This window comes from Phlebotomus argentipes, unplaced genomic scaffold (assembly GCF_947086385.1).
Source record: "Phlebotomus argentipes unplaced genomic scaffold, Phlebotomus argentipes genome assembly scaffold_4, whole genome shotgun sequence".
In the NCBI taxonomy this organism is placed as follows: Eukaryota; Metazoa; Arthropoda; class Insecta; order Diptera; family Psychodidae; genus Phlebotomus; species Phlebotomus argentipes.
Genome location: NW_026776174.1, coordinates 4,354,342 through 4,368,286, shown reverse-complemented (window position 1 = coordinate 4,368,286; position 13,945 = coordinate 4,354,342). Strand labels below are relative to the sequence as shown.

At 38.8% G+C, this 13,945-nt stretch overlaps 3 protein-coding genes across 3 annotated transcripts; 1 reads left to right on the top strand and 2 right to left on the bottom strand.

Moving 5' to 3' along the window:
* Positions 1–404: 404 nt before the first annotated feature.
* On the bottom strand, positions 405–5,255 carry LOC132258015 (hematopoietically-expressed homeobox protein Hhex). Its single transcript, XM_059755110.1, has 3 exons — positions 4,786–5,255; positions 783–985; positions 405–722 (listed from the first exon to the last, which is right to left on the bottom strand). The coding sequence occupies exons 1-3, from the start codon at positions 5,144–5,146 to the stop codon at positions 480–482; spliced, it is 807 nt and encodes a 268-aa protein (XP_059611093.1). The 5' UTR covers positions 5,147–5,255; the 3' UTR covers positions 405–479.
* A 254-nt stretch (positions 5,256–5,509) lies between these two features.
* On the bottom strand, positions 5,510–7,745 carry LOC132257966 (uncharacterized). Its single transcript, XM_059755047.1, has 5 exons — positions 7,415–7,745; positions 6,979–7,350; positions 6,813–6,921; positions 6,103–6,748; positions 5,510–6,039 (listed from the first exon to the last, which is right to left on the bottom strand). The coding sequence occupies exons 1-5, from the start codon at positions 7,743–7,745 to the stop codon at positions 5,707–5,709; spliced, it is 1,791 nt and encodes a 596-aa protein (XP_059611030.1). The 3' UTR covers positions 5,510–5,706.
* Positions 7,746–9,754: 2,009 nt separating this feature from the next.
* Positions 9,755–11,106, top strand: LOC132257955 (doublesex- and mab-3-related transcription factor A2). The gene is made up of 4 exons (XM_059755031.1): positions 9,755–9,931; positions 10,375–10,570; positions 10,638–10,831; positions 10,933–11,106. Exons 1-4 carry the CDS (start codon positions 9,755–9,757, stop codon positions 11,104–11,106), a joined length of 741 nt encoding a protein of 246 aa, XP_059611014.1.
* Positions 11,107–13,945: the final 2,839 nt, after the last annotated feature.

Here is a 13,945-nt window from a genome sequence, read left to right as displayed (position 1 = left end):
CATTGAGCAAAATGACTTATCATCTGATAATTGAAATTATCTGAATTTTATATGAAATATATTTGTGATAATATTTATAACTTTTGTTGATTGTTGAACGCACATTGATCCAGTGATTGGCGAATGAGACCCCAGATTAAAATCCAATCAAAATGAATGATTTTGCAATTACTCATAATATACTCGCAAGGTTTAATTGCTCTTGTGAATTAGTTCATGATTATTTTTGGCCATATCGATGGTTATCACGAAGCCAAATAAAATTTCTGATAACACTCCATGAAGTCTCTCTCATGGAAATGTGAATCAGAAGAAAAGTCTTCAATCGAAGTCATAAAATGACGCAAATGCCTCTGAAAAACTTACACCTCAAGTCCAAGAGTTCATGTTGACGAATAGAAGGCAGAATTTTATTGGATTTCGATTGGATTTTCTATCTATATAATACTGACAATTTTGCAAGAGCTATTCGATCGTGATTATGACACATTTATGGGTGAGTTGGATTCTTCAAAATTGTCGTCCTCATCGGATGAAGTATCATTTTGCTGGGCTTTTGCACTGGAGTTGTATTTCGTGTTGGGTCCAGTCAAATTCAGAGGCGGAGTTGCATTATCATCCGAATGGGTGTCTGAAGGTCCTGTATTGGGAGAGTCCAGAGTTGTTGCACCATTGTTGGATCTTCTCCACTTGGCACGTCTGTTTTGGAACCATGTCTTAACCTGTTGACAGAGAAATCTCCTTATTATTTGAAAATGATCTGTGGTACTATTATGCTTAACCTGTCGATCGCTAAGTTTCAGTTGCATGGCCAAGTGTCTTCGGTCTTCGGGCGAGAGGTATTTGTGATTGGAGAATCTTCGCTCTAGACTTTGTGTCTGCTGCGGTGTGAATCGCACCTGTCCGCCTTTTCTCTTTGACCCGCAAGGTGGGAGTAGGTAGCCGCCATAGGGATGAGGATAGAAAGGCCAGAGGCGTGGCGATGCTGAAAGAATAAGAAAACAAGAAAAAACAACATTAAAGCTTTAACCGAATGTAAACACTTCACTATCGCAGAAAATATCACGAGTGCTACAGGTAGAGAAATCCACCATGATATCGCAAGAGCGAGTGTAAAGTAATTTAAGACCATTATTATGAGTGGATTGATCTCGTATCGCGAAGGCAATTAATTTCTCGGCAAATCACATTTTATCTTCAAATTAAATTGCCATATTATTGGGTCGGTGGCATTTTACTTGAAGTGGGCTCACGGAGACATTTCACCCACTGAAGGATTCCGACAAAACACAGTTCCTCAATACTCTACGCCAAGTAGCGAGTGAGATAAGGAGAAAAATGGCTCAGCGGTGGTGATAGCGTGTCGGCAAAATGAATTTATTGGAGTGGCCCATACAATATTGAACCGAGGATCAGCAATATAACACTCCTAAATTGAGGGAATGATCGATTTGATTGATTATCAGATTTACAATACTCTCCAGGGCGACTCACAACACTCCAAATAGAAATGCTCTTTCAACGCTACGCGCGAGGCTCTTGAGAATTTCTCGCGGAAAATATACGATCACCGTGATGTGGTTAATGCAGCTGAGCAAATTGCCAAAAAAAAAATTCCATATCAATCCACACGAGAATCTCACGCGATTTTTCCACGGTGAAAATACGTGGTGCGTGCTATTCTGCACAGTGACAATATTTCAGGGTGAATAATTGGTAACACATGCAAGTTTTGCGATAAATCAGAGCTTTTATGTATTTTGTGATTAACACGCTTTTCCACTTCTTCCAAATAGCCAAATATTTTGTCCCCTTCCTCAATCACGGTGATAGCTCCTCATGAGGCTCTGATAATGTCGAAATGAGTGGTGATATCAGAGGGTCTAGCTCAGCGTTTTTGACTGAAAAATGGATCACCCGTTGTTATTATTTTCAATCATGCAACAGCGGAAAAAGCTCTAAAACAAGATTTCGGGTAAGTACCCCAATATAGAATTAAAAGATCACTAGAAACAAATGATGATTCATTAAAATTTTTGCCTAACTTGATTAAAATGCGTGCTGTAACAATGATATTTCGAGTGCATGAGGCTCTGTATTACCCTATCAATTGCTGTTACTGATTGATAAAAGGGTGTCAGTGGCAATTTATGTTGATTATGGAAGATGACACGATGGTTGGAAAACACGGGTTCGGGACATATTTTGTATGAAATTGAGCACGGTGATGGCAGGAAGGACAGAAAGGTAAATAATTTCAGTGTAATCTCAGCTACTGGACGTAATTGATGACTTCCATCGCGTTTCGCTCTTATCGATTAGGTGATTGAGTATCGAATGATGGTGTTCAATTAGATGTTTGATTTTTTCTATTCGACATTTATTGATGTTTTCTGCGTCTCTGAATTTAATTTAGTTCAGAGTTTGATTGCACTATCACTCGTTTTTGTATAGAGACAAGTCCATAAGCCATAAATCAAACTCTATCAGAGTTTCAATTCAATTGCAAATGCTAGAAGATACACAAGCATAGAACATGCATATTTCATGAAATATTTCTTAATACAGCATAAAAATCTTTTTATTACTATTTTCGGGAGAAATAGAGTGTTTTTGTATGCATCTGACATGATATTGTCTTTTATATTTATTATTATTGTGTTAAACACTCGCGTGTGTGTCAACCAACACAATTTGATCATCATTTACCTGATATCGACGAGCGATAAAGTGGTATAGCAGTTAATTTACACGCTGGTAGAGATACTGAAGAAGTGGCTAAAATGTGTGTTTATTGGTTCAACCAAATTGATTTTTCCACAATGTTGGTGGTGTGTGCTGACGATCGCACTTAATATTTGTCAACTCTCTCAAAATTGATGGCGAAATTCATTTGTGGCAGTGAAATGGGATTTACAATCACGGACAGACAACGATATTGAAGACATTCGAAGCGATTTGAGGGAATTTTTTCTTCACGGAAAATTAATTTCAAACTGATAAGTTGAGCTAGATTTTTTGATGGACTACATGACATTCGTATATTTCTTTAAACGCAATTCTCATTGGTTTTTCGATACAACTATTCCTGTGTTAAATCGCTTCAACAGAATCAACATAATTAAGTCAATAATTTATATATATACAGTGAATTAATAATTGGATAAATATTTCACCGATAATGCAAGGGTCTTAAATAACAGATGGAATTGACTAAAATCCATCCACATGACAAAATAATGCAGCGTCACAAATGATAATGCTTTATCAAATGAAGAAGATTATGGGGGAGAATTAGACGATCGTGCTCACTGGAATAAGTCTCTTCGTGGATATCAATTGATGTGAAAATGTTATCAAATCACTAATCAAAGCGTTTGTCTGTCTACGAGGGACCTGAGACCTCGAGAGGCAAATTCACGATAAAATAGCAACTTTTCGTCTTCGATGTGGTTATAATTTAGCAGTAGATAAAAATGCAATTAATTTTCTGACGAACTCATTCGAATGTGATTAGCAGATTATTTGAGCCACACTCACTCAGGCAAACGTGGTAAATCCTCTTTCAATTAATTAGGAAATCATTATCAGCGTGAAAAGCATACGTGGATTAAGTATCTAAATTGCCTGTTTTTCGCCTCAAATTCCATCATTTGCGCACTGATTAAGTGGTCTTGAGCACTACAGGGTGAGTTTCACATTTTTTCTCTTTGAGCGGTTTTATGCGTATTTCAGGAGCAATAACTCAATGCGACAGAGTCGAAGAATTGGAAATTTTCAGCGGCTAAATATGAAGTCATCGAGAGCGGCTTCTTTTGATCTGGAGTGGTGCAAAAAGGTTCTCGCTTCCAGTAAATACATTTATTGGAAGATTTTCTCTAAATAGACCTCATTCAAGTCCGCCACTTTGTGTGTAATCAAGAGGCTTATTAAACGTGATAAAATGTTTTTTGGACTCTGATATAACCACAGAAATATTAGTCATAATCCCTTCACACACTCGGCATTCTGATATATTCTAATCATGTGCACTGTTGAACTCGTATTTGCACTTTTATTGTGCGGGTGTGATCATCATTTTGAGGGTAATGAATGTGAAAGTAATCCTCAGTGCGACGGTGGGGTGGAGGGAAGAAAATCAAATTCCAATTATCACAACTTGATGACGGATTGCTTTTTGGAAAAAGGTGTATTCTTCACAAATATGATATCAACACCGAAATTGATCCCCAATGGCGCCAAGTCACTATCTGTTCTTACAATTGATGTTCAACTTTCGAAAAATGTATGATCTAATTGTGAAATACTTTGTCAATTGACACAGGAATTTGTGTGATTTTCTGTTCATTTATGATGAAGTAATTCTTATTGCATTCTTTGTTTGTTTTGTCATGCAATCATTAATTTTAGACAGATTTTAGATTCGATTTCAGATAATGTTAATTCTTTCTCATACATCATGAAACTCGCTATAACAAATTTCATTTCAGTCAATGAGACTTAAGAGAAGTTATTCTATTTGTAATTACTAATAGCCGTTGGAATGCCAGTGACACATTTTATTGCCAATAGATTTTTCATTTTCTTTTCAATTGGGTAATTTTGGCGTTGTTGATGAACTGAAACACTCAGTTTGGCTTCTTAATCTTCCCAAGACTTTTGTTCCGCTTTTAGAAAACAGGAAGGAGATGCGATTAGGATTATCGTTATCAATTGCTTTACTTAATTGTTGCAATATATTCTCGCTTGTGTACATGATAATAAATTGTATAATTAAACACAAACCTTTGTGTAGCGCATTGGCATAGTGCTCGAGGTACGCGGCGGCTGGTGAAAAGGGCTGAGGGAATCCCACAGGAATGGGGAAGCATAGATTGGGTGCCTTTTGCAAATCGAGCATTTGAGGGTAGATGGGTGTGGGCTTTCTGGGCGACTCCCTGCCAGACTGCAGAGCGTTTGACGACGACACAGTGGATGCTGAGAGATCAGGTGGCGGAGAAGATGATCGGTTGCTGGAAGTGGCTTCCATGTCACTGTTCTTGATCACTGTGTTGGTTTGCTGACGCTGCGTGGCCATCTGATGCTCTGTCTGTTGCTGCAGAATATCATCAATCCGGAATGAAGATTTGCGTTTCGATGAGCCCATAGCACGAAGTATTACTTGCTGGCAATTCTTCAAGTGTCCTTTTATTGATACAATCCTACACAAGCACTCGGCCAAAAAAACAAGCCTACAGTTCGATGTGCTCACGATGAGGTCTAAATAGTAACTAAATATTTTATCAATTGGCAGAGGCCACATAGAAGGCTTAAGGCATGAGCTTATATCAGGGAAAAAACTCTTTCCCGATAAAGTCATGATAAAAGACTCAAATGGATTTCATATTTGGGCATTAATGGGCTGCGTTTGACGTTTTATTCCTCAGTTTGCTCGAAAAATCACACACAATAAATTACACAAATTTCAACTTTATGCGCCATTAAAGCTGTGCTTCAGAGAGATGAAACGGCATCAGTTTTCTTTCTCAAAATGCTCCATAGAAATTTTTCAAAGGAATTTTCCAATTCTATTTCTCCTTATCAAGTGCTTAAAGTGATAATAATCTGCTTTTCCGTCCATATGCAATGTGATTTGTATCATCCAATAAGCTTCGTGATTCATAATCTTAGATTAAGATAGTGATAAGGTCATTCCTACTGTGGTATTTAGTGACGCTTATGATAATGAAACGCTAGAAGTTCCACGAGAAAGACAAGAAAAGCGATCAAAAGTCCCATGGCTAAGACAAAAAGAGCTCCTGAAATATGGGAAACCTGCAGCTCAATAACACCTGGATTCATGTGATGACCGCTGGCGATGTGCTGAAGAACGAGTTCAGTCGTCACATCGAAGTATTTCGCTGTGCTCCTCCGTTCCCAAAAATCAAAAAGTCCATGCTGAAGGACTTCGAGGAGGTGCTTGTTGAAGTATTCCATCAATGGCCATCCTCTAACAGCATTAGGTGTGCTCCATTCGAAGAAGAGGAATTTCTTAAAAAGCTGAAAATTACACATTTTACATATCTCATATTTCTGTAAAATTGAATTTAGCAATTTTCCAACCTCGAAATGATCCAGAACATCCAGTTTGATATGAGGGCCAAAAGCATATCTTCCAGAAGTTGTCTTTTCAAATGCTAATCCATAGTCATGTCTGAATGATAGCTCTCGGAGCTTTTCCACTGGATGGACTTCAAAGTTCTTGATTAATGCCTGATAATCAGGATCTTCTGCTCGCATTATAGTGTTAACCCAAGCGAGTGACGGTCCTCCCCATTTATATCCTTTATCCACAATTTTTCGAACAGTGTCAACTGAGTCTTCGTATGATGGCACCGTGAGGACACTGGACAGGGCTCCACCATATGAATTTCCCAAGACGAGACTAGAAACGAGGAGAATAGCTACGAGACCTCGCACTGAAGAGTCTTTCTTCGTATCCGGAATGCACTGTTGAAGGTAAATTCCTCCGACAATCAGCATTGCAGAGCTCCAACTTGACTCCTTGCCTGACTCTTTCAATGAGTGCCATCCGAGCCAATAGTAAACGAGGATGTCTATAAGAATTGTAAGCGTTATTCCCAGCCAAACTTTCCATGTGAAGGGCAGTAATGGTGCTATAGCTGGGGGTAACATTTTAGCAGCGGGAATGATAAGAACTACAGTGGATGCAGCGTTTACGTGAGAGTAATCCAACAGTTCGTAATACCTGAGAAAAGGAAGGGAGAAATTACTTACATAATAATCTTTAATCATCATTACAAATTATTTACCACAATGACGTGCAGCCAAACCCAAAATCAATATTTTTTAGGTAAATATTTCCAAGTATACCTTCTCCTGTGCCGTTGGCATAAATAGATCCGAACTCCTCAATTCCAACTGAAGGGATTTAAGGATTAAATTAATTGAAAATCACTTTAACGTATTATAACTTACACATTTTGAATTTCATAGTGAAATTCTTGAGTCGGCTGAATTCAATCACCATTATTGCTTCAGTTCCATCAATAAACAAAGTCTTTGGTTGATCTTCACCCAATTCATCAACATTTCCTTTGTTCCCATTATATGGAGCTTTCTGTATGACTGAATACGGGAGATAAGTGTGAGTGCCCATCGGAATGTCCCTGCCTTGCAAGTTATTCAATTTGTCAGGGAATATTGCAGCATTTTCTTTCAAGGAACCGTCCTTTTGAAGAATATCTAGCAGCATGCCCTCTTCATTATTGAAATTACTGACAAATTTCTGTGTTATCAAGTCAAAGGTTCCATTTTTGGAGTTTCTCACTATTAAGTGTGATGGATATACTGGAAAATATATAAATATATAAATTTACTTATTTTAAATTGCGTGTATGATTTTCATACTTACGTTTCATTGCACTATGATGAAGGATCTCTTGCGTGAGGCTGCCGTCTTGGTCATCAAGAAGAAAGATGAAATAGTCATTCCGACGGTGTAGAATTGACTTCTGCGTAACGTTGTATTTCAGTGTGATAAAGTCCTTAACCCTTGGAGTCGCAACTATGTATCCTTGACATCCCAAATTCGCAACTGAGAGAATTCTGTCCTCGAAACTTTTATCTTCCTGTGATTTATTCAGAGAAATCCATGTGATTGGAGGGTAAGAATGCAATTTCAAGAAGTTCTCGAGCCCATTTGTGTATTCCCAGTAAATATCACTCGATGGCTTCTCATCCATCACAACTGCGAGAGAGTGTAGTTCTGAGAAGTTCTGAGGAACTATAAGAATTGGAACCGTTGAGAAAATTTGTTTAATGAAGGGAAATTGATTCTTGAAATAAACCAACCGATTTGATTGAAGAGAGAAATAATGGAAATATTTAGAATGACGCCACCAGCCAAAATATCCATTTAAAATTTTGTTCCGTTCAATTTCTCACTGCGATTTGCCACAAGAATCTGTGTATCAAGAAGCTTTGGAAAGTTTCTACAGAAGTTGTGGTGTTTGAGTGTGGGATTTTTATACCACATGGAGAATTGTTTACTTACTCAATGACTTTCTTTGCCTTGCGCATATGAATGCTTAATGTGTTTTCTGTTGAAATAATTACAAATGTTGATGTTTCATCTCTTTTTCAAAAGGAGCAAACAATGTGGCTATGGCATGAAGCAATCAGCCAATTTGAATTATTGATCTTATTTGAGATTGTCTGGCTTTCTGCGCAAATGTACTGTCTCTTATCGTGAAATTGCTTCATCGCAAGAGACAGTCACAGACGATAATTGCCATTGACGGGGAATTAGTGAAAATTAACTATATGAAGCTCTTATTAGCAATTTAGTTCATGTCGTCAGTGGAAAATCTCTTAAAATTCCATCAATCATGGGAACTCTGTCTCTCGAAGAGGGAAGAAGTCGTGTGACGGAATTGTGTGAAAAGAGCCACATTTCGGCCCAAAAGCCACACACGCAGTGAAAATGGTATCAGAGATGATTTTACACACTTGTAGCGTCCACAGAAGCCGCCTCTCTTGCCGTCGTCATCCCTATGATGTTGCCTAATGGCATTTCCAATGTGATGGCAAAACACACAGTGATCCAATAGAAAGTGAAATGCGTAAGTAAATGCACACAAGAAAAGGGTTAGTCAATGCGGAATTCCACTCTTGGCCTTTGAGAAGGTAAATTGTGTAATTTTCTTTTTATTCCTATGCATGCAAAATCTGCAACTGGAGCAATAGAACAAAAATCGATTATAGCATATCTAAAATAAATAAGTACAAAATATTTAGAATTGACTTCCCTCTGAGACATCATGAGCCTTGATCTATTCCCTTTAATCCTCAATTTCAACAAAATAACAAAATATGAAAAGTAAGAGTTATTCTTGGAGCTGATGCACCGAAGAAAGTAAATGCTCAACATATTCATTGAGTATCAGGTTATTCTGTGTGATATTTTTGGGTAATCACACCCTCGAAGAAAAAGCAAGTAATAGATACCAATTTTCATCTTCAGTAGTGAATAAATGTGGCAGAATGAATTGCGCTGTGTTTGAACAATTGAGACAAGAGTTTATTTGTCTTTGGGAAAGCAAGATCATTAGGGACCTCCATCTACACGTCTTGAGTGTATCCTGGGCTTAGGAAAAGCAATAACACCTCATGTTTGTTTACACAGTGGCTTTTTTCTGCTATTCAGGCTCATCGAGCCGCCGTCGAGCCATTAGCCTCCATCAAAATATCACTTTGTGTGGTTTCCTCGGCAAATATCAAATTTCCATCTGGTGCAAATCATTGTGTAGCACATCACGAAAATTCTCAGGCGGTATTGCTGTATCTCCGAGGGTGTGTTCAGCGCTCACGCTCAGCGTTTTCGTATCAGGCTCTAGAGTGTCTCTGGCCAGAGATAACGCAATCTCCGACGAGGATTGGATAGAGAGTGCTTCAACGCATTCGGTGGGTAGACTTTTGGCCACGCCCTGGAGGAAAATTCACTGCGCACGAGGGGAAAATCCGCCTGGATGATCCTCGTTGTGAGACTTGAGGGGAAAATGTTACCAGCATCTTCAACAGAATCCCACGATTTGTGTAACTGTCTCGCGCGTGTATCTTTCTCCATCCATCTGTGGACACAAGAGACATCCTTGGATTGGTTTGACTCATCATTTAGCTGTTGGTAGTTCGAGTGATAATCTCGTTTGTGGTGAATCCTCTTGAGAATCCACGGCGTTCAGCTGTTGAAGTGATGTCAAGTGGGAAAAGCTCAAAGATTCTCAATCCGCGAGTGCCAAAGTGTGCCCGTTGCCGGAACCACGGAGTCATTTCAGGGCTGCGAGGTCACAAGAAGCAATGTAGCTATCGAAATTGTCGCTGTGCCAAGTGTGAACTCATCCACGAGAGACAGAGGATTATGGCTGCTCAGGTGACGAATTTTCCTGCAAAAATCTATCCTCCACCAAAATCCTCTTCAGTATTTTGCGATTTTGATTCCTCTGTTTACCAAAGAAATCAAAGAATCCGGAATGCTTGTTGACTCATGAAATAAGATCCTAATCGAATTTATCAATTCATCGCGCTCATCCCTCTGCTCAATTTCATTTGATACCCCCAAATCACTCTTCATGATATTTTTCCATTATGCTTCATGATGTTCAAACAAGATTCACCGCAATCTTGGCTCTTCCTCACCCTTTGGTCGTCCCTCATTTCCAAATAAATCCCGCAGTGTCCTCGCAGAGTTCCAAATTGGTAAAATAAACACATCCTCGAGGCCATTTCTCCTGTTTGTCTTTGCATCCTTCCAGTGGTGAGTGAAAATTGTACTGAGAATATTAATGGTGTGGCATTTCCTCGGTGATTTTTCAGGTTGCCCTGAAGCGTCAGCAAGCAGTTGAAGATGCCATTGCACTCCGCTTGGCATCCAATGAATCTGGCACATCTCTCGACAGTTTGCCACCGGGAAAGATATTTGGGATGAATGTTACAGAGCCAAGAATGACTCCACCGCCAAAAGAAGCAGTGACAACAGCGAAAATTGAGGAATCTCCTTCGAAATCTAACGGTGAGTTGAGGAATATGAAAAAAGGATATTTGAGAGCTTCATATAATTTTTATTACAATCTCAGCAGCTTCTCCTATTCCAAGTCAAAATGGATCAGTTTCTCAAACTGCCATTGACATGCTGGCTCAGCTATTTCCGCATCGCAAGAGATCCGTTTTGGAACTGGTCCTTAAGAGGTGTGACCTGGATCTGTTGAAAGCAATTGAACAGTGCGGATCAGCGACTCCGAGTGCATTTAAACCACCAACAACTGCGAGTCAGGTGTGTATTTATCCACTTCTCCTCTGCATGACTTCTCAAATATTATTGCGACCATATAGGTAAATTTGCAGACTTCGCCTGCCCGGCCAGTCCAGATTCAGTCTTCTTTGCAGCACCAGCAGACGCCGCCGCCGACGCTTCCGCCGCAGCCACACTACACACCCCTGATTGCGTACCCAAAGTGGCTGTTCCCAATCTCGGGCATTCCCGTCCACCTGCCGAATCTGGCGCCTCGATGCACGCTTCCAAACTGCCCGATGTGTCTCCACATCTAGAGTAACACGTGAACGGCCTCTGTGCACATCGCCAGCACGCCAGCGAGAGGGAGTGTGAAAAAACTGTGTTTTGGCTCTAAATATCCCACCAATATGTTTTAAGAATTGTTTATGAGACGCGCTGCTAAATCGCGGAAATTTAACAAAATTCAGGAATGTAGGTTAATTGCGTCCTGAAGCCCGTGTGCACGTTTTTCTTCTCGAGAGAGCTCTCTACACATTACATAAAACACGATAAACAGTGCAATAAACGAGTGTAGGACCAACGCGGTGTGTTCTCCTTCTGGCAAACGTCATAACATCAGATGTGCAGAATTACCTTGGCAAATATGTATTCCCGAAAATGCTTTCATTTACGTATTGCGCTAAAAATTATCTCGATGGTGTTTACTCGAGAATCATTCGATTGTGTGATGCAAAATATTGGCTCAAGCTGTTAGATTCTCAGTTAATAGGAAGTTCACAATTGGCAGTTTCTAATTTTCACTACTGCATCACGCGTGTAAATATTTTCTATTTGCTCAGAATACTTTCCATTAGCCAATGTCAAGTTTATGCGATGTTCTAAGCACACGGAGAGATTGAGAACGATATATGTACCTATCCAAAATATAATCTTATCAGCTTCGAAATTCTAGTGCATATTTGTATTACTCTTGAGAGGCCCAGATTTTCCTGTAAATTGTACGCAATATGCGGAGAAGTAAAACAATTTTATCAGGAAGGAAAGAAATACTCTTCAAACATTTTCTATTTGGAAAAGAAACGACGGTAAAATTTGTATTTTGCTTGTCTTGTGTTAAGTCCTATTTTGGGCAGCTCATGCAAATAAGCAGATTTTTATTTTGGCAAAGTATATTCAAGTGATTTGTGGGCGAACAACGCATGAAGTCGTTAGCATAAATTTCAATGTAATTGATTATTTTGTAAATATTAAATAGAGGAAATGATTAGACAAATTTAATTTTAAGTATGATGATAAGTGAATATAAAATGTATTAAAGCCACAATGAAAATTATACTGAAATATTTAAATATGATTAGATTTAATTTTATTTCTTGACGTAAATAAACATTAGATAAATAAGTCACTTGACTTTTTAAAATTCACACCAAAAGTCTGCTTGATTCTATTATGCATTACAGGAGTGTAAAAATGAGAGCGAATATTTATTTTTAATCGCTTAACTTTGCTCTCGTTTTGTCTGAAATGATAGTCCCAATAGTCCTAAACCACTTTTTCGCGAATTACGCGGAGAAAAGCGAGCTGAAAATCAACAAAAGATTGTAACAATCGACAGCCACGCAGAGTTCATCAAAAAGTCTCACATGATGCAACAGATATAAAATTTACAGAGTTGAAATTGGCTAAAAATCAAATGAATCACAAAGCTAAAAGAAGTTTAATAATTATACTGAATCGTACGACTTTTTTCACGTGGTGTTGAGATAATACCACACAGTAAGACTGTGTGTGTGTGGTGAAAAAGCTGAAACTTTTACAATTTTACATTGACTTTTTATGCATTCAGAATTCATCCTCAGTAGAAGTGAAAAACTATTTCATGGTCAGAAGACGCGAGTGATTGAAAAATAATGAAAATGACACTTTAACTGTTTTATTATGCTTCCATTGCTGATCTTGTTCACACTTCTGTTTAGACATTTTCATTGGATTTCATTCCATTTGCATTTCACTGCGATCGCCCCCGAGGTGTGCGAGCTCGCGAGATGATTTGAAATTGTGTGTAAAGATCTTCGGCCGCGAGATGTTACAAGTGTTATTTTTAGTTTGAAAAATTAATTGTACAACTGCAATGTAATGAGGTTCAAGTGCGTTCAAGCACTAAACATCTTTTTTATCTCGCCACTAACTCTGGCTGATCGGTCCGTGATCGTGCATTTCTCGCATCAATTTCATGCCTACGTGACAGTGATCACTTTTTTCGAGCGACTTTTGTGGGCCAAAGAATTAACGAGAGGTTCTCCATAAAAAAAAGCTGCTGTCCTCTAAAATGGACGAAGAGGCGAAGAACAAAAAGCGGTCAAAAGCGATGACCGATTTGATGAAATGAGGAAAGTTGCATCATGCACTTTACGGTGTAAGAATCGCCCATACATTCGCACAATCACATGGCGAGTGTAGCAGTGTGAGTCACAACCATGAGGCTTGTGAGCCGTTGAGCTCATATCGGCCGGCCAATTGTATCAAAACTGGCCGTGACGTGTATATTATTGTGTATGTGTGAAATAAGCTCCAGAACATTCCGAACACGACACTATATTCTTCTCTAAAATGCTGCCTTTCACTTTCCAATATCTCTCCATAAAAGCCTCCCATCTTTTATTTCCTCTTCCTGACATCCCAGAGCAGCTCTTGCGATGTTGAGACGAAGTTTCATGTGATTGCGGGAGAATGAGGAAGAAAATGAGCATCGCACAAAGAAAGTATATGAAACAGAAATACCATCAATTTATGCGTGATAAACATAAGGAGAATCCATTATTCCCCCGCATACATTTTCGACTTGTCCCCAATGTCACGTAAAATTATAATCAAGAGAGTCACATTTGAATTACAATCTTAAGTAAATATAGTCGCAGAATAGTCTTTAAGAAGTCTCATGACAAATTCATGTGTCGATGCCAGTGAATTTTTTCTTAGGAAAAGGTGATATTGGCGCGAACAAGCGAACTTATCGTGCACCAGAAATGACTGAATAGGAGATGTCATGAGTGTTTAGGGAAATTCCACGAAGTGTGAGCTATTTTGAAGATGAGAGAAGCTGTTCTATTTTCACTTAATGTGTTCGATGAGGAAATAATTGCGTGAGAAACA